The 26,636-nt window shown below is 46.7% G+C and overlaps 2 protein-coding genes across 2 annotated transcripts; one reads left to right on the top strand and one right to left on the bottom strand.

The window, feature by feature from the left end:
- Window positions 1–1,297: 1,297 nt before the first annotated feature.
- On the top strand, window positions 1,298–6,751 carry Xbp1 (X-box binding protein 1). The gene is given in 6 exon segments (XM_032916010.1): window positions 1,298–2,038; window positions 2,775–2,871; window positions 4,186–4,320; window positions 5,072–5,107; window positions 5,110–5,217; window positions 5,526–6,751. Coding segments are annotated over 6 exon segments (1,140 nt in total). The 5' UTR covers window positions 1,298–1,832; the 3' UTR covers window positions 6,084–6,751.
- A 2,946-nt stretch (window positions 6,752–9,697) lies between these two features.
- Ccdc117 (coiled-coil domain containing 117) lies at window positions 9,698–20,749 on the bottom strand. Its single transcript, XM_032916011.1, has 5 exons — window positions 20,399–20,749; window positions 19,907–19,957; window positions 15,785–16,009; window positions 15,170–15,307; window positions 9,698–12,348 (listed from the first exon to the last, which is right to left on the bottom strand). Exons 1-5 carry the CDS (start codon window positions 20,578–20,580, stop codon window positions 12,111–12,113), a joined length of 834 nt encoding a protein of 277 aa, XP_032771902.1. The 5' UTR covers window positions 20,581–20,749; the 3' UTR covers window positions 9,698–12,110.
- Window positions 20,750–26,636: the final 5,887 nt, after the last annotated feature.

The raw sequence follows: 26,636 nt of genomic DNA on the forward strand, positions 1-26,636 counted from the left end.
ATGACACTCGGTTGTGCTTGCAGACAGGAACCTAGCATAACTGTCTCCTGAGAGGCTTCATCCAGCAGCAGATGGGTCAAGGACACCACAAGACCCACAGAGTCAACTAACCTGGGACCATGGTGGCTCACAGAGGTCACCAACAAGGGAACCTGCAGGAGCTGGACCTGGACCTCTACACATTTGTAGCAAATGTGAAGCTGGGTCTTCACTTGGGTCTCCTAACAAGTGGACTCATCTCGGTCTCTGTTCCCTGCCATTGGATCCCACTCAACCTCCCTGGACTGCCTGGTTGGGCCTCAGTGGGAGAGGAAGTGATTAGTCCTGGTAGAACTAGATGTCCCAGGGTGGGGTGGTACTCAAGAGGGGCTCACCTTCTGACAACGGGAAGAAGGATTTGTAAAGATGGGACTAGAGGATTGGAGAAAGGGGGGCTGTGATTGGGATATAAAGTGACTAAAAAATAGATTGTTGGAAAAAAGAGGGGTTTGGGGATTTGGCTCAGTGGTAGAGCGCTTGTCTAGCAAGCACAAGGCCCTGGGTTCGGTCCTCAGCTAAAAAAAAAAAAAAAAAAAAAGGAAAGAGAAAAGAAAAAAAAATAGAAAAAATAGTAATGTAGGGGCTGGACACATGGCTGTGTGAGTAAGAAATGCACAGCACCCAGGAGAAAGGTTTGGCAAGGCTGAGCCTGCTGTAACCCCAGTGGTGGAAAGCGAACGGGCAGACCACCCTAGAGGTTTAATGGCCAGCATAGCCCAGCGGTAAGCTTCAAACACACTGTCTCTAGAGAATAGGGCTGAGAGCAACTGAGGAGGAATCACACCATCCCCTGAAACCTATTTCCACCCCCCACCCCCCACCCCCGCCCCAATCCCATTCCCCAGTGAAAGAAATACTAATGGCGGGAGGCATAGCTCAGTGGTATCTCTAGTTCCACAGATAAAGTGGGCTGACGGAATAGTGGAGTCGAGTGGTAGAACAATAGGTTCTGGGGTCAGGCTTCAGCGCAGCAAAACAAAGACAACTGTGATAAAAGCTCACACCACAAGAGTTTAGAAATGTGAAGAAAAACAAAACCACATGTATTCTCCCTGTGCGAACTTTATTTATTAATCCCTCACTACATGCTAAACAGGGTTCTGGTGTTTTCTTTTAAAGTTATTAATTAATTAATCAATCGATTAATTTATGAAATAGGGATTGATCTATTGCTCCAGCTGGCCTAGACCTCTCTATGTAGCCCAGGCTGGCTTCAAACTGCCTATAAAGTGCTGAGATTACAGGCGAGCACCACCCTACTACATTTCGTTTTGCAATAATCTCATTTCCTAAACACTCATTTTGTGAAATTCCCCAGGTCTGTGTGTATGTGTTCGCTAACTCTAAACCGGATATGCCACCAGTTTGATTTTCGGCTGTACTAGGGACCGATGTGGCGCCGGACATTATAACGTGGTCGGGCTATGGTAACGATCTGAGAGACTCGGTCTGGAAATCTGGCCTGAGAGGAAAGCCTGGCATTCCGGGTAAAAGCCTCAGCTGTGTGGGGACGCGTCTGCCGAGGACCTTGGACCCTGGACTCCAGCAACCGGCAGTCTCCACCGTCCACCCACCCTAAGGCCCAGCTCGCACGGCGAACAGCTGGGCAGCCACGCTGGACACTCACCCCGCCCGCGTTGAGCCCGCCCCCGGGCCTGCAGGACCAATAAACGATGAATACAGCCGCGCGTCACGCAGCACAGGCCAATCGCAGACGGCCACGACCCTAGAAAGGCTGGGCGCGGCAGGCGGCCACGGGGCGGTGGCGGCGCTGGCGTAGACGTTTCCTGGCTATGGTGGTGGTGGCAGCGGCGCCGAGCTTGGCCACGGCGGCCCCCAAAGTGCTACTCCTATCTGGCCAGCCCGCCTCCGGCGGCCGAGCGCTGCCGCTCATGGTTCCGGGCCCGCGAGCCGCAGGGTCGGAGGCGAGCGGGACACCGCAGGCTCGCAAGCGGCAGCGCCTCACGCACCTGAGCCCGGAGGAGAAAGCGCTGCGGAGGTGGGCCCGGCGGGCAGGACTGGGGCGCGGGGCGGCAGGGCCGGGACCCTCTCGTGTGTGCCCGCCGGGCGGGCTCCGCACGGTGGGTTAGATTCGCCTCGAGAGCGGGACTGAGGTGGCAGCCCCTCCAAAGTTCTGTGTCGGGAGTGTGTGCAGGAACGCCCGACACAGGTACAGAACGTGCCTGACGCCCATTCCACTGCAAAAGCTTGCTCTTTGTGGCGGTAGGGCCGGAGCCGCTCCGGCTGTCATTGCAGCCACTTGGGAACTCAACCCTGGGAACCGAGTCAACAGCCTCCCGCATCCCGAGAGTTGGGCTTGGGGAGGGACGGTTGGTAGCGCCCCTGCTGCTTTCATGGATGTCGCTCAAGCAAGGAGCCTGTAGGACGGAATTGGAACCAGAAAGTAGCGGGGGAGGAGGGAAGAAGCTTATGACGCAACGGGAATGTGTCAGCCGGGTGGTAAAATGAGATCCGGGTGGACAGCCACTCGGGAGAGAATCAAGCAAGTCTTTAAGGTCTGTGGACAGAAAGCTGTGTGTGTGTGTGTGTGTGTGTGTGTGTGTGTGTGTGTGTGTGTGTGTGTGTGTGTTTTGAGAGGAGTCTCAAGAGTGTTTACTACTGCTAAGCCTTATTCTGTAAAGCCAACGAAAGCACCAGCTGGCCACGTTTACAAATGAAGGCACAGGAAAGCTGGAGATGACTCAGATATGTTCTTTGTCTCCCCCTCCCTCAAGGAAACTGAAAAACAGAGTAGCAGCGCAGACTGCCCGAGATAGAAAAAAAGCCCGGATGAGCGAGCTGGAGCAGCAAGTGGTGGATTTGGAAGAAGAGGTAAAGGGACTTAAGGCCATGCTTTTATGCCTTGCATATCAGGGCCCATCGGAAGCTGCTTCAGCCCTTTACACTACAACTCAAAGTGCCGTTTAAAGTTTAACCAGCCTAGCAGATAGGCGGTCATGACTCACCCTGGGCAGCTAGATTTCTGTCCATAGCTTGGGCAGACGCTAGCTGGGGTGGATAGATCATTGATTGCTTAAGCTGTAGCGCCTCCTGGCTTTGCCGTAGGCTCACCAAAGCTGCCCTTCCTTCTAGGTTTCGACCACTAACCAATCTTAGCAAGAACTGTTGTTCTTTTGAAAGTTTTAATCGTCACCTGGTTCTTAATGTGTGGGCCTTATCAATAGCATTTTTTAAACCAATTGTGAGGCATAGCCCACCACCCTTACTGAATTGTCACTTAGCAGAGTCTTAAGTATCCTTAGAGCATTTTCAAAGAGCTTGTTTTAGGTGATCTTTCCTGTCACACCCGCCCTTCCCTTACGTCCTTCCACCCCTGCTTCCTTTCTGCTATCAGTGCCCCTTTGTGCCCCCTCCACCCCAGCATCCTTTTACCCTTTTGGGAGATACTTTAGTTTTTACGTTTAGTTAACTTTAGCTATTTCTAGCTTTTTTAGGCATTGCCACATTTGCACCCACTTTTTTATGCGCACGTGCGCCCTGGTTGGAGTTTGGGTCACCTCACTTAATATATTTTCCAAAGTTATACATTTTCCCTGCCAATTTTCCTTATTTTTAAACAGATGAGTACTATCCCACTGTATGGGTGCACCACACTTTCATGGTTCACTCGCCATCTGTTGATGGGCATTTAGGCTGCCCCATTTCTTTGCTGCTGGATCACTACCACATATATCTACACTTGCCCGTTCAAGATGGGATGGTGAATTACTATTGTTTGTGACACCATTGATAACACTCGCTTTGTTTTTCTTCAGAGATTGGCCTTGAGGAAACTGTTCTTCTGCCTGTTTGAGCGCTCAATGGCAGTTTTTTGGGAGATAGCTTGATGTATTCCCAGGCTGGCCTCTAACTTGCTGTGCAGCCAAAGATGACCCAAAATTTCTCTTGTTGCTATGTCCCAAGAGCTGGGATCCAGGCATGAGCCACCCACCCTTGTTAGTTTTATGCAGAACTGAAGGTGGAACCCAGAGCTTCAAGCCTGGTAGGGCAAGCATTCTACCAACTCACCTATACCATTAGCCCCCAGGGACGCAGTGACACAAGCATAGAATTTACCAGGTCAATAAGGAAACCAACTGTAGCAAAACTTCACGTTTTAATAGCCTCTTCTGCATTTTCTTACAGAACCAGAAACTCCAGCTAGAAAATCAGCTTTTACGAGAGAAAACTCATGGGCTTGTGATTGAGAACCAGGAGTTAAGGACACGCTTGGGGATGGATGCCCTGGTTACTGAAGAGGTCCCAGAGGCAGAGTCCAAGGTGAATCTTGTGATTTATCAGATTTGTGTTCTTGGCCTCCCACCAAACCTGTCTGTCCTCTTTGCCTCTTTGAGACAAGGCCTTAATGTCTAATTTTGGCTGGTCTTGAACATGTGTCGGGTCTTCTGCTTCTGAAGTCGTGGGACTACAGGCACGAGCCCCATGCTTAACTGACCAAACCTGAAATTTTCTGTTTCCTTGAACTGAACTCATGGTCTTCTTGCCTTAGTTTCCCAAGGGCTGGGATTACAGGTATGAGCAAGTGGCTTGCTTGTTGGCCTTTTTTTGGGGACAGGGTCTCATGCAGTCCAGATTGGCCTCAAACTTGCTGATAACCCTCCCATCTCCACCTTCCCAAAGTTTCCACTACAGGCAGATGCTACTTGGTGTGGTTATGTAGGTGTGTATGTACACAGGGGTGTGGCTTTGTACACATCCCTGCTTACGTAGAGGTCTGAGGAGGATGTTGGATGTTTTACCCTTTTCCTCTCTATCCCTCTGAAGCACAGTGTCTCACTGAATCTGGACCTAGGCTGGTGGCCAGTAAGCCCTGGTGAGCCTTTTGTCTGTGCCTGCCTTGGTGCTGGAGATTTGAACTTGGGTCTTCAGGATTGCACAGCAAGCACACTTATGTTTGGAGCCACCTCCCCAGCTCCTTTCTCGCCCTTCGAAGAACAGAGACTCACAGCTGCCTGGTGTGTCTATCCTTGGTGACATTTAGCTGTTTACTTACTTTGGTCTTTCCTTCCAGGGGAATGGAGTAAGGCTGGTGGCCGGGTCTGCTGAGTCCGCAGCACTCAGACTACGTGCGCCTCTGCAGCAGGTGCAGGCCCAGTTGTCACCTCCCCAGAACATCTTCCCATGGATTCTGACGCTGTTGCCTCTTCAGATTCTGAGGTAGAGCTCGCTCCGCTTTACTAAAGCGCTATGTGACTGGCTCATTCCGTAGTATCTAAGTGGCTGTGGCACGCCTAGCCGGGCAAATGGAGAACTTAGTGTTGGTGGGGTTAGGGGTAAGTGGTCACTTTCCAGGTCGTCAGTAGATTATGTCATGGAGTAGGGGGAAGGGGTTCTGGTGGGTGGGTCCTGTGATCTGAGAGCATAGGCCCTAAGTAGCATTGTGGGACCCAGTACTAAGAGTATTCCTGGTAGATTGACTCACATTCATTCTAATAGTGAACTCTTTTGTGTTTTGCCTCTTGTAGTCTGATATCCTTTTGGGCATTCTGGACAAGTTGGACCCTGTCATGTTTTTCAAATGTCCTTCCCCAGAGTCTGCTAATCTGGAGGAACTCCCAGAGGTCTACCCAGAAGGACCTAGTTCCTTACCAGCCTCCCTTTCTCTGTCAGTGGGGACCTCATCAGCCAAGCTGGAAGCCATTAATGAACTCATTCGTTTTGACCATGTATACACCAAGCCTCTAGTCTTAGAGATCCCCTCTGAGACAGAGAGCCAAACTAATGTGGTAGTGAAAATTGAGGAAGCACCTCTAAGCTCTTCAGAAGAGGATCACCCTGAATTCATTGTCTCAGTGAAGAAAGAACCTCTGGATGATGACTTCATTCCCGAGCTGGGCATCTCAAACCTGCTTTCATCCAGCCATTGTCTGAGACCACCTTCCTGCCTGCTGGATGCTCACAGTGACTGTGGATATGAGGGCTCCCCTTCTCCCTTCAGCGACATGTCTTCTCCACTTGGTACAGACCACTCCTGGGAGGACACTTTTGCCAACGAACTTTTCCCCCAGCTGATTAGTGTCTAAAGCCACCCACCACTGGGCTCCTTCCCTGATCATCACACTGCCTAGAGGATAGCATAGGCCTGTCTGCTTCACTAAAAGCCAAAGTAGAGGCTATCTGGCCTTATAAGAATTCCTCTAAAGTATTTCAAACCTCTTAGATGACTTCCAAGTATTGTCTTTTGACACTCAGCTGTCTGAGGTCTTCAAAGGTATTCCAATACTACAGCTTTTGAGATTCTCATTATCTTAAAGGTGGTAGCATGCTCTAAATCATAGGGAAGGTCATCTGACAGGTATCGTCCAGCCTGGCTATGTAGCCGAGGCTAAGCTGAAACTTGTGACCCTCTTGACCCCACTCCCAAGTGCTGGACTTTACCAGGTGTGCAGCTCCACACCGGCCTCTTCACATGTCCTGAAGTAGACATGGGAGTCACCAGTTCTTTCTCTCCTCCCCGCCCCACAGATTTCTTTTGTTTCCTTCTACAAGCAGAGAAACAGCAACCTGAGGGGCCTGTCCTTCCTTATGTCCAGTTCAAGTGAAGATCAAGAATCTTTGTAAAATTATTGGAAATTTACTGTGTAAATGCTTGATGGAATCTTCTTGCTAGTGTAGCTTCTAGAAGGTGCTTTCTCCATTTATTTAAAACTACCCATGCAATTAAAAAAAGCAACGCAGCATCCCCGTTGAATGATTTCTAGGGCTGTTTATCTTTTCTTTATCATTTGCTAGGGGAGTAATTTCTCATCTAAAGTGAGCACACCACTTTTTTAAAAGTCAGAGAGCTTTTTCTTCTGGCCAGTTGACACCTTTTTTCGGGGGGAAGGGTATTAAATCTAAGATGTGCACACTGGAGAAGTATACATTGTTATACCACTGAACTTTTTATATTAGTGTTTCACCATGATCAGACTCCCCGCTTAACTCTTGACAGGTTTAAGCTGAGTAAATGAGGGACCAACTAGAACCAGCTATAACTTGCAAAGGACTCCAGACTGTCTCTAGCAGCTGAACGTCTGCCAGGTGTTTTCTGTGCACTGGCAAGTTGCACCTTTGGAAAGGTTTTAATCCCTCACTGAATCTTAGTGTAGGCTGGGGGTGGGTATCTTATCTAGCATGCATGCATGAAGCCTCGGTTCCATCCCTAGAATGGAGACAAGCAAATTTATTCAGGAAGAAATCAACTATGAAACTTCAAAGACAATGGCCTCATCCTCACTGTGCATTCTGCCCTGGCAAAGAACCTCATTTTTCACTGATACAGGAGGAATTCTGGGAGTCTAGTCAGTAGGTCCAAGCAGGGAAAGCAGGGTACAGCTGCAAATACAAGCTCAGGTGTTGACTGCTACGACAGGAAGGGTTTCCATGTACACACCTCAGGGTAAGGACCTGGCTGGCAAGTTCGCAGCTCAATCCCGTGCTCAGCAACACAAACTCACTTGGGCCAGGTTACAGTGTTGTGACTGAAAGCTATTTCATGAATGCTTGGGGACCAACACCTATTTAGGGGTTATATAGGCAGATTATTTACTTCTGTCCACAGAGCTGAAGTATTTCTAAGTTAAAACTTAGCTCACTTACATTTAATAATGTCACATTGAAGTGGCTGCTGTACTAACAGGATGGGACAATGTAGATTTTCAGGGTTTCATTTCCTGTACAGATGGCCAGAAAAGATACACTGATCAGCTTTGAGAAAACACCTGGTTTTCAAGAACATTTTCATACCGAAAACACCAAGCTGCCTGGCTAGATCTTAAAAACCAACCTTTTTACTCTATGAAACTAATACCCTATTAATGTGCTATTCCAAAACTCAGACTAAAGGTGCAGGCAATGGCTGCAGACAGAAATCCCTGGGCCTCATGAACAGCGAGGTAGCAGCCTCACTGCTTTTCTATCAGACGAGCCACTGCAGCTAGACAGCACCCAGCCTACTCCAAGAGTACTTCAAGTGTCAGTGCAACTCCTGTCTCCTAGAAACTCAAATAACCCAACTGTTAACTTTGTGACCTTATTGAGACAATCTCTATTTCTGTATTTTGTGTGTATATGCTCTATGTATAGGTATGAATTCCTGTGAGTACACACACGTGTTAGGCCAGAGTCAACCTTTTTGAGACACGATCCCTCACTGAACCTGGCGCTCACAAATTCAGGTAGACTAGTTGGCCAGTGAGCTCCAGGACTCTCCTACCTCTGTCTTCCCAAGTAATAGGATAACAAGCATACACAGCTCCTAACCCCTTTAAGATGAGTGTTAGGGATCTGACTCAGATTGCTTGTAAGCCAAGCTCTTCATTGACTGATCCACACCCACCCCCAGACCGTTTGAGACAGGGTCTCTTGCAGTCCATGCTGGGCTCATGAGATGCTCAATATGGGACAATGACTGGATTTGGGATCCACTTTAGCCTCCTCTCAAATGGTGGGATCACAGAATTATACAATTATCCCACATACTTTATTTACCCTTGTAACCTAAAATTTTTTCTGACAATCTATTTGTTTTAATCATATTCACTCTAGTATCTTCATTTCTCCTCCTACTGAACCCTCTCTTCCCAATTAATCCCCCTTCCATCTTGTATCGGTGTGTCCTATTGTATTTAAGGTTGCTTGTATACGAACGGGCAACTTAGCAGTGGCTACATCACTGAAGAAAATGACCAGCAACCCTCCTGTCCTGACTTCTGTCATTCATGAAGTTGGACGACTGGTATACCCAACCGAGCAAGGCTGAAAGTCAGCCTCAGTGTCTTGCAGGAACTTGCATTTCAGCTCTGTTCAAAGTTCATCTCTAAAGTACATCACCACTAGTGTGAGGAACAAGGGGACTAAGAACCAAATCTATGCCCGCCAACCTACTTGTCTGAGTAGCTAACTCATTTTGCACTCACGAGCCATAAAGCCTGGAACTTACTGTGGAACAGGCTGGCCTTCAAATTTGGGGATCCTGCCTCCCTTTTGAGTGATGGAGTGACAGGCAAGTACCACTATATATGCCTCTAATTTGGTGTTACTGAGTCATACTCCATTGTTTCAAAGAAGTTGCCGTGACAACATCACAGGCACTAAAATTTCTGTGAAGCCAACAGGTGGTCAAAAGCAAGAGCCTGGAACTAATTAGCTGGTGAGATACTAGAGAACGTTTACGCCCAGTTTTCAAAATTTGGTTAAAAGTAAGGTTTTTTTTTTTTGTTTGTTTTTGTTTTTGTTTTACTGCAACTGTAACCCAAAGGTAAAACTCCTGCCTCCTGAGTCAAGGATCTGGGAACAAAGAATAACTGAGTATACAGGCAATGCTGCCACCTAGTGACCTGAGCACAGGACACATAAACACCATCGGCTGCCTGGTCTCCTCAAACCCTCCACTTCCTGCTTCTAACTGTACACCTCATCATCGAAAGGCTCAGTCATGAGGCCAGCATCTGATGTCCCACAGAACGACCTGCTAAGAGGAATGTTGCTGGTACATTAACAAAGACAAAGCAGCCTGCCTATTCTACAAACAGCTCACCTTTAACCCCACAGTATCAAACTTTCAGGACAAATTTAAGTTTTTCACTGATAAAGATGTCACCTTAATTAAAATTTAAAGCTAAGGAAAAAATGTTTAATTTACATATATACAGGATTACAGGTACTTCAAAAGTTCAAAACACTTGAGTTTTATTGAAAATAATAAAATACAGAAACACCAGATTCTTATCTTTAAAGCAAATCTGACACATCTTCCAGAACACCGCCAGCACTGCAGCATTCTTGCCACCATTAAACAAAGCCGGGCTCCAGTCCAGAGCGGTGATGAACCTGCTGGTTAACAGTCTCCCCTCAGTTCTAAGGCCTGTCTTGTTTCTAAATCCTAGTTTTATCCTTTTAAGAATGAGTAGTTTTTAACTGATTTTTATCATGAGAACTGCATTCTCATATTATTTCTTCATACTAAGAAAGAACAATAAAAAACCCCAAGCTAAGAAACAAAACACCCACACACACCCGACTCAGACTCACTGAAAATACACATTTGTTCAACAGAGCTCACCTGCTTTAGATAATTGCTGACCTTCACATTAGCATCCTGAGCCAATGTTTTATTCACACTGTAAAAACTACACAAGATGAAAAGACCTGTTAATTCCTTAGGAAAACCTTAAGGCAAAAGCCAAAGTCTTATGCTAGAGGGGAAAACAGAAGGCAGAGGCATCAGGGCTGTGGACAGTTGGGTCTAAGCACCACAAGGATGAAGATTTTTATACAAACATGTGCAAAAGATAAAGTCCAAAAGGGAGCACAAAACATCCACTTTCCCGCTCAAACAGGGTCATGTCAAATAAGGACTCCTGACAAGTTAAGACATCTTTGCTCTCAGTGGTTACAAGCGCATCACAGCCACTTCCGGCCGTTCAGAGGCAGCCCTGGTGCCTTAGGCCCTCTGGAAAACTGTCACTCATTCCCTCCCTCCCTCCTCCCGATGGGCTAACTCCGACTCTCAGCAGTCCCTGCACGTCTAAGCTGCTCTAAAACTTCTTAGCAGAGATTTCTTTAAGGCTATAAACTTCACAAGTTGGTCCCATTAAATAAGCCTGGAGTTTTTCAAATGACACGAGCCAAACACTTGTACACTTGAACAGAAGACAGTCTTCATTCACCTGAGTCTGAGATGAGGAACAGTAGCTGGTTTCAATACTGGTTTGGAGGTTGCGTAACTTTATTGTGTAGACATAAATATTTTGTTTAAATATTAAACATTAAACCTTTTCCTGACATCCAGACAGAAATAGGGAGAGCAGGAACAACAGGCAAGAGAAGAAACAGTCCACTGAACAGACGTGTGACTCCTATGCCATCCACAGGAGGGATTTCAGCATGGGTTCAAAATGCCAAGAAGCTAAGTTTCTAAAAAAGTCACCTCTACTTAGCATAAACCTCTTTACTGTTTTCCCCTACACAGAGGAGAAGAAACCCAGAAACTGAAAACTGAACCGAGGTGATCTGCTGCAGAAAGCCACCACACTCACCAGACATCTTACCGCTCTACAGCCTTCATCACACATCCTGCCATGCTGAAGAGCTCTTCCTGAGAAATTAAAAACTTTAACCCTGGTTATTCCCAAAGAACAGCTTGAGCCTGGTTCGGTACTAAAGGGTCAAGATTTCCCGCTGGCAGGAGGCCATCTTCGGCTAGCTCTTAGGCTTAACTGCACAATAGCTTAAGCACCGGACAATTAGCTATTTCAGTAAAGCATTTCCAAGACACTTGTCCATTTCTTCTCAGCTAATTCACTGTTTTTGGAACCAACATTAAAAAACTCAACTTGCTAATACAAGCACAAGCTTCCCTTTTTAAACTCTAGAAGCAATCAATGTAGGTTTACCTGACGACACAGCATGTCCTTAGGATTCAGGAAAAGACACTTCTCTCACAGGCAATTTACCTCACACCCTTTAAATCAATCACTTAAGTTAATTGAGGTGTAAACATTACTGACCAACTGAGCTTATCAGTCATGAAAGGAGACCAAGGGTTGCTGCTTGAGTGATGTGGCTACACCAACCTGACACCAACACAGGCTTCTTTGCTTGTTCAATCCTTCACAAGAGACTCAAAGTCCTGCTATCTTCCCTCCCGAGCCCCAAGTGTACAGTGACCACTACGAGTAGCTCAGTATATGACTTCAGCAATCAGGGTGCAGTGGCAATTAGGAGCATCCCTGTATATAATCATCTCAAGAAAGAATGGCTTCAACAATGTGACAGATGACTTAAGTCACTGCAACACATCCAGCATCTAGAGCTGTCTTTAAAGAAACTGTAACATTTCTTGGATAAGCCTACTAAAAAACTCCATTTCCCTTGAGATAAGCTTCCTTGGCAAAAAGTTGAATTCAATAAATGGCTACCCACAATGACAGTCCCACCCAAGTCACAGGTGGAGGAGATATTACACCCGTTTCATAAAACTTTCAGGCCCCTATTCTATGCAGGCAGGCTCATTACTGAACACAGGAGCCTTCTACAACTTGTCACGCTGGAGCAGAAACTGGTGTCTAGAGCTCCATCTCTTCCTCTGTGCTAGCAGCTGTCTCCAGACTATGGTAAAGCGGTGTGTCTGTGCACTGAGGTTCCAGTAACACTTCAGTTCTCTGTGGGAAGGCAGTGCCCGTAGCTGTGTGCTTCGTTTGGCTCTCTCCCATGTAGTTCTTAGGGTTAGATGATGGCTTTGGCTTCTCAGAAAGGAGTTCAGGGAGAGGTTTCCAGAGCACAAGCTCCATAGAAGGACGGCTCCTGAGATATAAAGACAAAGACTTTCATCAAAACCTTAGGACACGTGAACAAAGGCCCTAATGTAACAAGTCCACTGCCCAACACCTTACAGTCACTCAGGAGCCAGCGGTCATGAAAGGGGTCTGTTGTTGGTGTACCCCTATCCATTTTTTCTTCTTTTTTTTTTCTTTTTTTTGGAGGTGGGGACCGAACCCAGGGCCTTGCGCTTGCTAGGCAAGCACTCTACCACTGAGCTAAATCCCCAACCCCAATTTAAATCTTTTAATTAAAGTGTGGCTGGATCATGGTGTTTCATTCCTTCAGGAGGCAGAGGCAGGTGGATCTCTGTGAGTTCAAGGCTAGCCTGGATCTACAGATCGAGCTCCCGAACAGCCAGGGCATTTACATAGAGAAACTGTCTTGAAAAGCCAAAGAAAACCAAGTGTTCACTTCAGCAGCAGACATACCAAACTTTGAATGATACTGATTAGCATGACCTCTATACAAGGATGACACAAAAAAATGTGTTTAACCAATGTTCTATTTTAAAAGAGAGCTAGAGATATTTAGAATTCAAATGGACTTAGTAAAATAAAAAAACAAATTTATGTGCATGCGTGTCTGAGGGATATGAACATGTGTATAGTAGGGGCCGAGGAGGTAGGTTCTCCTGGTGTCTCTTTGCAGCAATGAAAACCTTAACTAAAACACCCTAAAAGAAGTGAGCACTGTTTCCAGCCCTCAACTATGTGAAAGTTCACATGCTGGAGATGGAACCCAGGACTCACACGTGTAAGTGCTCTACTTCTTAGCAGTATCACCAGCCAGATCAACCACTCAGTGGATACCACGAATGGCAGTAATATATCCAATGTGAAAAACAGGGCCTTTGAACAGGGCGTACTGGTGCACAGCTTTAATTCTAGCACTCAGCAGGTAGAGGCGGGTGGGACCCTGTGAGTTCAACGTTAGCCTGGTTTACACAGAGAGTTCTAGAACAGCCAGAGCTACAAAGAGAGAACCTGTCACAAACAACAAAACGAAACAACAAAATAGTGCCCTTGATTTGACTTAATGCTGTAATCTGAAGTAGGAGTGCTGGGGATGGAGGTCAGGCTGAGGACCACTGAGCCACATCACTGGCTGTAATACACAGACACACGTTTTGAATGAGCAGTTTTGCATGACCACAATCTTTTGTTTAGATTTGTGGTACTGAGTCTAATGTATGCCAAGCAACTACTCTAGTGTTCTATTATTTCCCACCCCGTAGTTATCAGTTATTTATTAAATTATTATACACAAAAATGGAATCCTGGGCAAGCATTAATTTCTGATTCCTTTTGTTTCATATAGTTCTGAAGTAGAATGTTTTGCAGTTAAACCAAAACAATTACACTAAATATGTGAAATAAAAATATTTTTCTCAACTATAGCTGAGAACAGTACCTGAAATCCTAGCACTTAGAAGGTGCAGGCAGGAGGGTGAGATGTTCTAGGCTAGCCTGGGCTACATAAGCACCCACCTCCAAAGTGGAAAAAAATTTCCTTACCCTTGGTATAGGAAAAATCTTCTGGGACCCAGAAGTAAATAAGAAGACAATAAAGAATACTCTCAAAGGCTCAGTTCTGGAAAACTACTGAGAGCAGCAGACACTATTTTGAGCAGAAGGGCAATGTGACCTGCATACATAGTGGCTACACTACAGACACACCCTCAGGGCTGAATAGTTAATTATAAACTTAAGCTAGGGCCTGACTGAAAACCTGGATCTCCCACCAACAAGCAGTAGCTGAACTGCTCCCATCTGGCCTAAAGCACTATTGAGGTCTGCGTCCCAAGAGCACTTCTGACCCCTAAACTCGCCCTCAGTGAATATTTAGTCTACGTCTCCCAGGCAGTACCTACTTAAGTGTGCATTACAGCACAGCAGATGAGGACAAGCGTCCACACCAGGTCCAGGCTGAGCTCTTTCTAGGTTGCCACTTAGCTCAGTAGGCTCTTGGGTTCCCTCCCTTAGTCACTGCTCCCTCCCTCAAGCCCGCCTGTCTTCTCACAATAAAGCAAACCAGTTAACTAAGCTTGTTCAACTGCAGGTAGGTGTATTTTCTGTTTTCTTTCTGTGGTGCTGAGAGCAGAACCCAGGGCTTCACTGGTGCATGCCAGGTTCTCTACCCCGAGTGACACTTATCTAGCCCTTGTTCTTGTTTTTTTCTTTGATACAGATCTCAGTATGTGGCTTAGTCTGGCCGGGTAGCATCACATCCATCTTAAAAATACATTGTTCTTTGACATCACTGTCATCGTTTTTCATTTTTTTTGGGGGGGGGGGCACATTAGGGGTGGGGATGGGGTAAACGACAAAAATCTCACTACGTAGCCCTGGCTGGCCTGGAACTCACTACGTAGGCCAAAACAGCTGGAAACTAAAACCTTTGCCTTTTGAGTGCTGCTGGGGTTACTTGTGTAAGCCACCATGCCTAGCTTAAAGTATGCTTTAAATCAAGTCAAATGAAGTTGAAGGAGGAAAACTGTGAAAATGTACCCAGGGTACACAGTAATATTCCCACCCCCCAAAACAAATCAAAGAGTTAAAAACACTAAAATGACCACATAAGGCTGTGCTATGGTTTGTGGGCTTTGTGATAGCGATTCCAACTGTTACTAATCTGACACATCACACCTTCTATTCCCTAGTCTCCATGCTGAGTCTGAGTGGTTAAGAGAACAGATAAACCGGAGCTTTCAAAATGTGGCTCCTCTTCCTCTTCAGACTTTAATAAGAGAGCAGCCTGGGCCCAAGCCTTCCCATATGTTAGGGTCAGCTAAGTGGAATCTTACATAGACTCAATCATCTTCTTTGTGAAGACTTCATCAAATTCCCTCTTCAAACCCGTTTTCATGGTATCAGAAAGGACAAGACTTGGGAGGTGGCTAACATTTCTGTCACTTTCAACCTCTTCATCTTCGTCAATTATCCTAAATAATGAAGTGAAAAAAAAAATCAGTCAAGGCATTATATGTTTCTTGTGGTAAATGAACAAAAATTGAAACTAAAAGAATAAAAACCGGGGTTGGGGATTTAGCTCAGCGGTAGAGCACTTGCCTAGCAAGCGCAAGGCCCTGGGTTCGGTCCCCAGCTCCGAAAAAAAGAAAAAAAAAGAGAAAAAAAAAAAAAAAGAATAAAAACCACATGGGCTACAGTGAGAGCTCATGTAAGCTACAACTCAGAGAAAAGTGGTCAACGAGGCTGCTGCTCACAAGTTTGGAACAGAGTCAATTTAAAAGCGTCCTGGAAACCTGAGCCTGACATCTTAGTCAAGCTCTAAGAGTTCCAGCTACCACTAAGTCTGTTTTTCGTTCCCCATCTCCAGCATCACCACATGACCCTGAGCAGCCTAGGAGAGGAGAGCTGTGACACAGGATCAGCAGCACCATGTGACACACAGTCAGTACCTGTCCTCGATCTCTTGAAGCCTTCTTCGGGCAACTTCACACTGTGGTTCTCCGGTTGTCTGATCCATTTCTTCACAGACAGCATCTAGCATGCTAGGCACAGAAAGGCCACCAGGACACGTGTTTACCCCATGACCTTCTATACCTTGATGTGTGCCAAGAACCCACTCATCAGCAACTGCACCAAGTTCTGCTTCAGTCAAGCGCTTCTTTCTTACTGGACACCTAGGAGAAAAGCAGTAGGAAGAGAGGAAAGAAAGAAAAGCAATCCTATTACAGATGAAATGTAAGTCATTTCTCTAATGAATTAAAAAAAGATATATAGTTTTTGAGACAAAGTCTCACTGTGTATCTTTGGCTGGCATCATTCACAGAGTTCTGCCTGCCTCTGCCTAGAGTGCTGAGATTAAGGATATATAGGGTACCAGACCAGCTAAAATTTAGTTTAAAAAAAAATCCATTTATTTTATGTTCAAGTTTCTGCCTGCATGTATGTGTGTGTACTGCATGTGTGTCTGTGGAGGTCAGAAGAGGTCTCAGATGCCCTGGACTTACAGAGATCTATGAGCTACCATGTAGGTGCCTGAAATGGAACTCAGGGCTTTCTGCAAGAATAAATTCTCTTAACTGAGCCACCGCTCTAGTTTCAATTTATATTCTTTAATCAAGTTACTAATTATAAACATTTTTATTTTTCCTAGTTAGAACATCATGCCTTTCAAATACAGAGGCTAATGCTAGAAGCCAACCATTGAGCTGAGAACAGGGTCCCCATTAGAGGAATTAGAGAAAGGACTGAAGGAGCCGAAGGGGCTTGCAACCTCGTAAGAACAACGCCAACCAACCAGAGCTCCCAGGGACTAAACCACCACCCAAAGAGGACACATGGACAGACCGAAGGGGCTTGCAACCTCGTAAGAACAACAACGCCAACCAACCAGAGCTCCCAGGGACTAAACCACCACCCAAAGAGGACACATGGACAGCTCCAGCTGCATATGTAGCAGAGGATGGCCTTGTTGGGCACCGATGGGAAAGAGAAGCCCTTGGTCCTGCCAAGACTGGACTCCTCAGTGTAGGGGAATGTCAGGGGGGGAGGAGGATGGGATAGAGGGCTTATTGCTGGGAAACCAGCAAAGGGAACATACATCTGAAATGTAAATAAAAGATATCCAATTTAAAAAAAAAAATCATGTCTTTTTCCAACTCATACCTTCCCTGAAAAATTTTCTTCTATTTTTTGTTTTAACAACAGTCCCAGCCGTTCCATTTTACTAATGAAGACTCAGGAGCCAGAGGCTGGGGGGAAATGGACCCACTAAGACAGCTGGGTAACTAGCTCTGCTAGCTCAGAGGCAGAGCAAGCACCCAGGGACCTTCCTACTCTACCAAGTGCTCTCTTTCTCCACGATGTCTTAAATACCTTCAACTCAAAGACCCCTCTTTCTGTTTACTTTATGTTCACTCCCTGTCAACTGGCGGCTCGCTCACCTCTTGACCTAAGGCTGACTTTAGGTGTGTGCTAGGGGGCTGCGCTACACACAAGGTTTTCCTAGTTCACACAATCTTATGGATCACAATGTGATCAAATATCCTGCAACATACCTACCCCCTTTCAAGGTCCACCCACAAATCAAGCTAACTTTTTTTGTTATTATTTATTTACTTATGTATTTTTGAGATATGTCTTCTCTGTGTAGGCCTGGCTGTTCTAGAACTTGCTCTGTAGTCGAGACTGGCATCAAACTCAGAGATCCACCTGTCTCTGTCTCTGTCTCCCAAGTGCTGGAATTAAATGCATGAGTTAAATCAAGTTTCTACATCCCCCCCTCCCCCAGATGGTTTCACGGTGTAGCCCTGGCTACCCTTGAAGAGATCTGCCTGCCTCTGCCTCCTGAGCACTGGAATTAAAGGCATTTGCAACTGCACCTAGCTTAGTTTCTACACCTTTAGCAAATGCTGGAATCAAGAATTCAATAACCTATAGCACTACCGAAGACCAAAAAAAGGTTCTTGAGTTATCTGTAGCAAGCCCAAGGCAACTCCCCCCACCCCCCATCTAGGGGGTTTGGGGCTGGGGCAAACAGCTTAGTGGGAAGAGGGCTTGTCATGTAAGTATGAGGACCTGGTTCAACCCTCAGAAGCAACCATAAAACAGCAAAGCATAGTGACATGTTATTATCACTAGAGAGGCACAGGCAGGAAGAGCCCTGGCTCTGTTTGACCCCCTAACCATACAAGAACTAGGTGGGGGGCTATGGAGGTGGTTCAATGGATAAAAGTACAATACATGCTGTGCTAGCATGAAGACCAGAGAATATATGCAAATGGCAGGCAGGCAGGCAGGCAGGCAGGCAGGCAGGCACCGAACCCACCTGTAATTATAGGGCTCAGGAAGTAGAGATGGGATTCACAGAGCAAGCCAAATGCAAATATAACATTTAGAGTGATTGAGGAAGATAACTGATGCCAACCTTTGGCTTCCACACATATATGCACATCACACAGACAGACAGACAGACAGACACACACAGAGCAAGAGCGCAAGACTGGGGATGTTGGCACTTTAATCCCAGCACTGAGGAAGCATAGGTAAGTGGCCAAAGCTAGCCTGGTCGACATCTTAAGTTCTAGGACAACATAGTGAGTCTTTGCCTTAAAACAAACAAAAAGTGGTGGTGTACTTGGGAGTCAATCTGAGTTCAAGGCCAGCCTTGAAAAACAAAACAAACAAATCAATCCCAAACAACAACAAACCTAAAGCCAGCAAGGTGAGGTGGATGATTTCTATGACATCTCAGATGGGCTTACTTCTGCCTCCCTTCCCCTCAATCACAGAAACATAAGGTAATCTTTAAGACATTCTTCCCCTCCCCCACACAGGTTTCTCTGAGTAGCCTTGACAGTCCTCTAACTTTGAGCTCTGCCTATCTTGGGATTAAAGGTGTGGGCCACCACCTTCTGGCTTTAAAAAAACAAAAACGAAAACTGAATCTAAGTCATCAACAAGTCTAGCCAATTCAAAATTCATTTTTAATTCCTTTTTTTCTTTCCTTTTTAAGACAAGGGTCTCATGAATCCCCAGCTGACCACTAGTCAGTAAGTCTCAATTGTCTGATGGATGTTTCAATGGCAGGAGGATGACCTTCAATGTCTAATCTTCGGGCCTCCACCTTCCTTACTAGCTCTTGTTTGTTTTCTTTTCTGCTTTGAGAGCTGGCCCCAACTTCTCCATCTCAGCTGGGATTACTAGATTAAATCACATTCTTAGAAAAGAATTTAGTTTCTACAAGGGTGGGGTCCAGGTAGGATCATAAAAATATCCAGGACAGGGCCTGGGAACAAATGAAGCTCGAAGGGAGAGTAATTGCCTAGCACATACCAGGCCCTGGGTCTGATCCTTAGCATAGGACAAACAAGAAAGCAAGGTGACTCAATGAGTAAGGATGCTTGCCCTTAAACTAATAACTTGAATTTGATCCTAGAACCTACATGGTGGGAGAGAACCGATTTCCAAATGTTGTCCTCTGCCTTCCACATACCTATCGTGGGATTTGTGTATATATTTAATAATGATTAAGGAAAGAATATTGAGGCATGGTGGCATGTGGGCCTTTAATCTCAACACACAGAGGCATGCGGATCTAAGTTTGAGGACAGCCCTGGTTAGGCTAGTGAGGCTGTCTTTGTCATAAAACAAAAACCAACAGGTGGACCTTGTATATACTCATTTGGGGTAAGCTATGAGACAGTACCCCAAATGCACTGCAGAGTAACCAGGCATCTGGCTATAGAGCTAAGCAACTGAAGGCACACACAGCCTTAAACAATTAAGTTTCTGGACTCTTCCCAAAGAGAAAACAGGTTGGTTACAAGGTTATCTCTGTGGAGAACACAAACCCAATATACAGCCTGTGATTTTCTTTTCGTTCTTAATACTCGGAGTCTGTAATGACAGTTTAAAATGCAAGCGAATTTTCCTTTACTTGCCCGCCACTCAGTTTCTGCCCCTAAAAGGCAAACAATGTCACCAGTTTAAAGAGATACATATACGCATCATCTTTTCAAATAGGATACACGTGTTAACGATCACAAAGAGAACAAATTGGTCCCGAAACTTACTCATCGTCTTCCGCCAATCGCTTGTGTTTCTTTCTACAGTGAATGGAAACACTGTTGGAACAAACAAAAACACACCAGTCACTCAAGACGGGAACTTAGATGTAAGATTTCTGCATCCTGTATTTCTCGCCTCACTTATCCCGATCTCCCGCCACAAATTGAACATTCCTTGCTTGGCCATGATAGACCGACCCAGGTCCCAAGTGGTCACGTTTTGCCTGGGTCTCCAAACAACCACAGACAAGGAAATTTGAAGTTGTCACTTCTGTCCGGGTAGTGACAGCTGAACACTCGCTCCAAACCCATTTCTGTGTCCCACATTGCGGATGAGAAATCCAAGTGTCCCAGAGGCATTCAAAGTTGTCCCGCCCCGCGGCCGCGCGTGTGGAGGGAAGCGGCCAGGCCGAAGGACCCGCGAGGGTCGCCGGCCCTACGACCCGGGACTCACGGTTAACGTCCCTCGGGGTTAACGGGCCCGCCCCGCCTGCTCACCGTCCGCGCGCTGTTCTACCGTCCGGGCTGCTCGGCGGGCCGCGGACACCGGGCCGCGGGGCCAGGTCATGGCCGGCGGCTCCTGGCGGGAAGGCCCGGCCCGCGAAGGCCGGCGGCGACTGCAGGAAGTCCGCGCTGCCGCTCAGAGGGAGGCCGCTGAAGGGCCGGCCGAGGGCTGCCATGGCTTCGCCGACGAGGCTGCGTCCGCGACCCTAGTCGTTCGCGTTCCCAGTCTTAGTAGTGGCCGCCACCGCCGCTACCCACGAGAGCCCGCCTCTGAGCCCTCTTCGACCCCCCAACCTCACGCCTTCTAGAACCCTCCACCCCGGACCGCCCAGAGACACGTCGGGATTTGTTGTGTATAGAGGGCCGCTGTCGTGAGGCATGCCGGGAGTTGTGGTCCTTGAGGACTACAAGCAAGATGGCTGGCGGTGTACTAGGCGAATCGCTGGAGGTCAGGTTGCCCTCACAGGCCCCTAGAATGATTCCCTATACAGAATGTTGAGCTGGGCATGGTGGCTCATGGCGATCTTCCCAACTCTTATAAGGTGGAGGCAGGATGATCAGACACGTTCAAGGCCAGCCTTTGACTGTGTCGCATGGTGTAGGCCAGCCTAGTCTACATGAGACCCATTCCAAAATAAAAAAGTTATGCATTTCTGTTTCTTCAGATAAACAGGATAATAAAACATATTTTCAGAGTTGAAGTGAGTAGTGAATGAATTAAAAATCTAGAGGTGGAGATGGGCACAATGGTGTACATATTTAATACCAGCACTCCCTGGGCAGAGGAGGGAAGATCTCTATGAGTTCATGGTCAGTCTGATCTACATAGCAACTTGTAGGCCAGCCACTTTTACAAAACAAAATAAAAAAAAAAAATTAAAATTAAAAGTCTGGCAGTAAAGTGTGGCTCAGTGGTAGGGCACTTGCACAGTACCACAAAATACATGTGAGCATCTGGTTGTTGTGGCATACGCTTCCAGTCAGTCCCAGCAATGGGGAGGTTGAAGCAAGAGAATTGTTTGAGGTCAGCCAGAACAACAAAACAGGATGTCAAGGCTTAGAAAATGTAAGGCTTGAAGTGAGTCTTGATTACCAGGAGAGCCCCTCTATCCCAAGTAAGACACAAGAACAGAGTTTGATGCAAATGCAAGAGGTTTATTTTCTGGCGCATTGGGGTTGACCCTCAATCTCAATCAGCCCCCTATGACAAGTGACTAGAAGACGACCCCGAATGACTACAACAAGCAGTTTTTATACTTTTTAGGGGTACAGGTTACATCAGCAAGGTTACAGTTTAAACTTATTGGCTAAGCATATTGTCCTTCATTCCCCCCTTTTTCTTGTACAAGCTCCAACCTTGGAGCTATGCTCAGGGGTCTCTGGTAACTAACTCACATTCTTCAGGTCCTGTCCTCAGGGTCTCATACTGTTGGTGCAGGGCCATCAGCTGTACTGTTCCTATTCTCTCTTTCATGAAGGCTATAAGCTTGTTCAATATGCAGGGTCCAAAGGTCAACAATAGCAGGAGAACAATTAGGGGTCCTAACAAGGTGGATATGAGTGTGGTTAGCCAAGGGGACAAGTTAAACCAAGATTCAAACCAGCCCTGACTCTGTTCTCTCACTCTCTCTTCTGTTTGGCTAGCCCTTCTCTCACCTTGGCCATCATACCACAGTTTGTACAACCCGAGTCCCCAAGCTTTTCCCTTTAGCCATCCTGTTGCTTCGCTGCCTTTTTGAGTGAATCTGATTATTATTGTGTTATAGGTGGTGCTGTGCAGAAGGTATCCCAATACTGTCAGTCTCCCTGGTAGGGCCCCTCAGTAGTGTAATTTCTTTTTACCGGGATCAAGTCCCAATAGGAGGAGAGGTTCCAGTAGGTGTCTCCCTGTAGTCTTGCATCCCCAGGTGGCACAATAAAACTGGTCTGGACCCCCACAATGGTGAACTTCTGCCCCATTTCTTCTATCTCTAGGGCAAATGTAAATGGGGGTCTCCCGCAGGTGATACCTCTGTGTAGGGAATGCACATCCTATCTCCCCCACCCCCAGCCCAGAGCTCTTTCTCCCATATGGGCAGTTTGCTTCCACCAGCACTCCTGCCATGGGTGGGGATGTTCCAGGAGTCAAGTCCTGCCACCAGCTGGCACAGGTCAAAAGTGAGGTTGGGCCACCAGATGTTGAGGGTTTTGGAGGCTGTCAGGGAGGCAACCTCATCTCCAGTTCCAATGGAAACCACAGTTTGACAGACTGGCACAGGGGCAGCAGGAGTGGTTAACAGTACCATGAAGGGTCCCTTCCACCAGGGTTCCAGCGACTGTGCCCGATGTCTCTGGACATAGACCCAGTTACCAGTATGGAAACGGTGAGGGGTCTCTGGCATTCCTGGAGCATATAAGGCAGACAGTTTGGGCCAAATCTCATGTTCTATTGACTGAAAGGCTTGGAGTCTCAAGAAGAGGTTCCTACCAGTGAGTTGGGATACCTCCATAGAGGACCCGGTGGACACCATGGGAGTTGGGATACAAAACAGGATCTCAAAAGGGGTCAGGTTAAAATGGTAGGGGGTGTTCTGGGCTCGGAACAGGGCCAGGGGAAGGAGCACCACCCAGTCAGTGCCAGTCTCCAAGGTCAATTTAATTAAGGTCTATTTTAGGTTTCTGATCATTCTCTCTACTTGCCCTGAGCTCTGGGGATTGTATGCAATGGAGTTTCCAATTAGTCCCCAGTATCTTTGCCAATCCCTGACTTACCTTAGAAACAAAAGCAGGACCCTTATCCAATCCAATTACCTTGGACACTCTGAACCTTGGGAAAAATCTCATCTAATATCTTTTTGGCTACCACAGTAGCTGTTTCCTGCTTGGTGGGGAAAGCTTCAACCCATCCAGAGAAAGTATCTACAAACACCAGTAGGTATTTGTAACCATATTTTCCTGGCTAAACTTCTGTAAAATCGACTTCCCAATAAACCCTAGGGCGCTCTCCCCTAGATCTCTTGCTCTGTTTGCTCTTGGCTGCATAAGCATTCACTTGCTGACATACCTTACGCTGTTCTACTGTCTCTCTGGCTAAAAACCTAAGGTCCATTACATTCACCTTGACTGCTTGGATGAGCTTCCTATCCCCTAAATGAGTCCATTTGTGCATTTGGCCAAGTGAGTCTTTTGTTTGTTCTCTGGGGAGTATAGTTTCCCCCTCTTGAGTGTGCCATTGTCCTGGCCTTCTCTTCTGCTGTATATTCTAAGTGAGGCCATCCCTTAGCCCAATCCCAGTTCCCAGCGGGTGTTTCTTGCAGGCCCATAACCAGGATAGACCCTGCATAACCACTTCTCGAACCACTTGATCTGCCTGGTTATTGCCCCACACTACTGAATCTCTTCCCTTCTGATGTCCTGGGCAATGAATAATAACTCACAGTTGCTGGCCTCATCAGAGTATCCAAGAGATCCAAAATTTGAGCAGTCCTCTCTCTTGGTATATAGCCCCATGAACATGGGCTATGGCAAAGGCATACCTGCTATCCATGTAGATGTTAATTTTCTTGCTGGCCCTAAGTTCCAAGGGAAATTAGCTCCACTTTCTGAGCCAACATGCCGGGCTGGGGGGAGCGGGTAGAGATTCAGCCAGCCCAGAAGACATTTGTGCTGTTCACCACGAACGGCAGCATCCACTCATCTCTGACCTTCATGAAGATAACTGTTCCTGTCTGTAAACCACGGAGCCTCAGCTCCCAGCAGGGGTTGGTGGGAGAGGTCTTTCCTTCACCCATGGACTTGTATTTGACACGTGCTGTGGTGGCTCCAGGTCGGGATCCGGCAGCAAGGTGGCTGGATTGAGACCAACCGGTGGAGAATCTCGTCCATGTCAGCTGACCAGTGGTCCCGTCCTCTGGGTCTTTCCTTCCATTCAAAGATAAAGTATTCTTGACTTTGAGGTGCCAAGGTCAGGCAGAAGAAAACATCTTTCAAGTCTAAAACCGTGTACCAAATTCTGGAAGGTGGTGAAGAACTCAGAGTGTAGGGATTAGGCACAGTAGGGTGGATGTCAGCCACTCTACCACAGTTTACCTCTCTTAAGAGATAATCATTAGTGTCTGGCTTCTTAGCTGGCAGGGGCCATGTGTTCCGGGTTGAATGGCACCAAGCAAAGCCCCACACTGGAGGAGCAGGAAGATGTGTAGCTTAATTCCTTCTCGCGCCTCCCCCGACCTGTCCAGGTCCTTACTATTAGGCTGGAGGACAAATACAAATTGATTGAGACTAATACCCAAAGGGCAGGATATTGTTGGTGACTGGAAAAGTTTTCTCTTGCTTGGGCTGAAACAGCTGGGCTAGGTCATGCGTGTCTGCAGGCTGTGTATGTGGAGCTTAAGACTCAGGCTGATCCTGTCTCCAGGGCACCACAGGGCCACATGGCATCTGTGAGATATTTTCTCACCTGCTAAGCTCCATCCTATCTTACATGCCCTCTCTGAGGCTACTCTCTGAGCCTGACAGCAATCTCTACTCATCTAGTTCCCAAGGCGGGTCTCTGCCCTGCCAGTTTCATACAGAGACCACCTATCTCGAGACTCTCTTACTGTGGACTCAATTAAGTCGCCACATGAAAGAACGCAGCACACAATAACCTCTGATCCAATTGATAAGATATAATTTGCCCATCTAGACAGCACAAAATCCTGTACACACCCATCCCTTAAAAACTGTCATAACGGGGTTGGGGATTTAGCTCAGTGGTAGAGCGCTTGCCTAGCAAGCGCAAGGCCCTGGGTTCGGTCCCCAGCTCCGAAAAAAAGAAAAAAAAAAAACAACAACAACAACAAAAAAAAAAAACAAAAAAAAAACCCAGTCATAACGACCTGTATCTATGGGCAGAAAAGAGTGGACATTTGTCACCATGCTCTCCCAGCTCCTCCTCTCCCTCTGGTTCCTTGCTCCTCTCTAAAACTTTTCTCCCACCCATCCTTCCTTCTCGTCCAATGACAGGCCTCGTTCTATCCTGTCCCTGCCTTCCTCCATAAAGACATGAACTTACACAGAATGGTTTTGTTTGAGGACCGCCCGTGGGATTCTTCAGGGGGACTCTGGGGCTGCCCTAATGGTACCATTATCTAACTGGGTCCAGAAGCCCACCTCCCAGGAAGAAACCTGAGAGCTAAATTCCAGGGACAAAGAGATGCTTTATGCAGTGTCCAATCATGCTGCCTCTTGAGTCCTATTCATATTCTCTTCAAACATCACGTCCTCCCACAGGTCTTGCAGGGGCAAAACACCACCTGAGTCTGCATCACATGACACTACCAGAAGCTTCCACTTCAGCCAACAAATGAAGAATTGTCCACACACCAACCTCCCCACTCTAAGACCACTACACAGCTTCTGAGGCAGATTTGAAGCAGCCTTTATTAAATAGTGTTCAGAACCATGGATACTGGCCAGGAACATACCCAAGTCCTATGTGTAACTTTAATTTTTTTCAAACCTTATTTTAGTGATGGTTCTTAAACACTTTAACCTCCCTTGTAACCCGCCACCCACCAGAGATAGTGGGAAAGAAAGGATATGGGGGAAGTGGACCTGTTTAGTAAGTTTCTTTGGAGCAACTGTGTTGTCTGGAAATTAGCAGTTCAGTTCACAGATTAGTAGTGGCAGCTCAAACCACTTGCAAACACCTCATGGATACACCAGCAATCCAGTTTGGGAGTCAGGCTAGCAACAGTAGTGACACGACCTACAAGGCCTCAGCCTCAGCATGAATTAGCAGGAGGGACCAGGAGGAATGACAGAAGTTCTCAGCCATGCCTCCCACAGGGAAGTGATAAGTGAAGATGAGAGACCCACAAGGGTTGCACAGCTAGCTCTATAAGCAAGCCTAGTTCAGTCTCTGTCATTGTCCATCGAATGCTATTTATACCCTCCAAACACCACTGGTCCTCCATGGGTCTTGAGCACACACAACTGTCTCAGCTGACATCATGCTGCCAATCAGCCCCAGTCTGCAAGAAACTGCAGCACATCACCAGAAGATTTTTTTTTTTTTTTTTTTGGTGCATTTGTCTCTATGGAGTTCTGACAAATGCACCTCAACTATACAGTGCAAGGTGGACCTTTCCATGCATGTGGTCAGCAAAGAATACTCCATCATGTGTCCTTCCTACTGTCCCAATGTGTGCTCTGGATTCTCAAATGAAACACACACACACACACACACACACACACACACACACACACA

Source organism: Rattus rattus, chromosome 11, assembly GCF_011064425.1.
Source record: "Rattus rattus isolate New Zealand chromosome 11, Rrattus_CSIRO_v1, whole genome shotgun sequence".
NCBI classification, from domain to species: domain Eukaryota; kingdom Metazoa; phylum Chordata; class Mammalia; order Rodentia; family Muridae; genus Rattus; species Rattus rattus.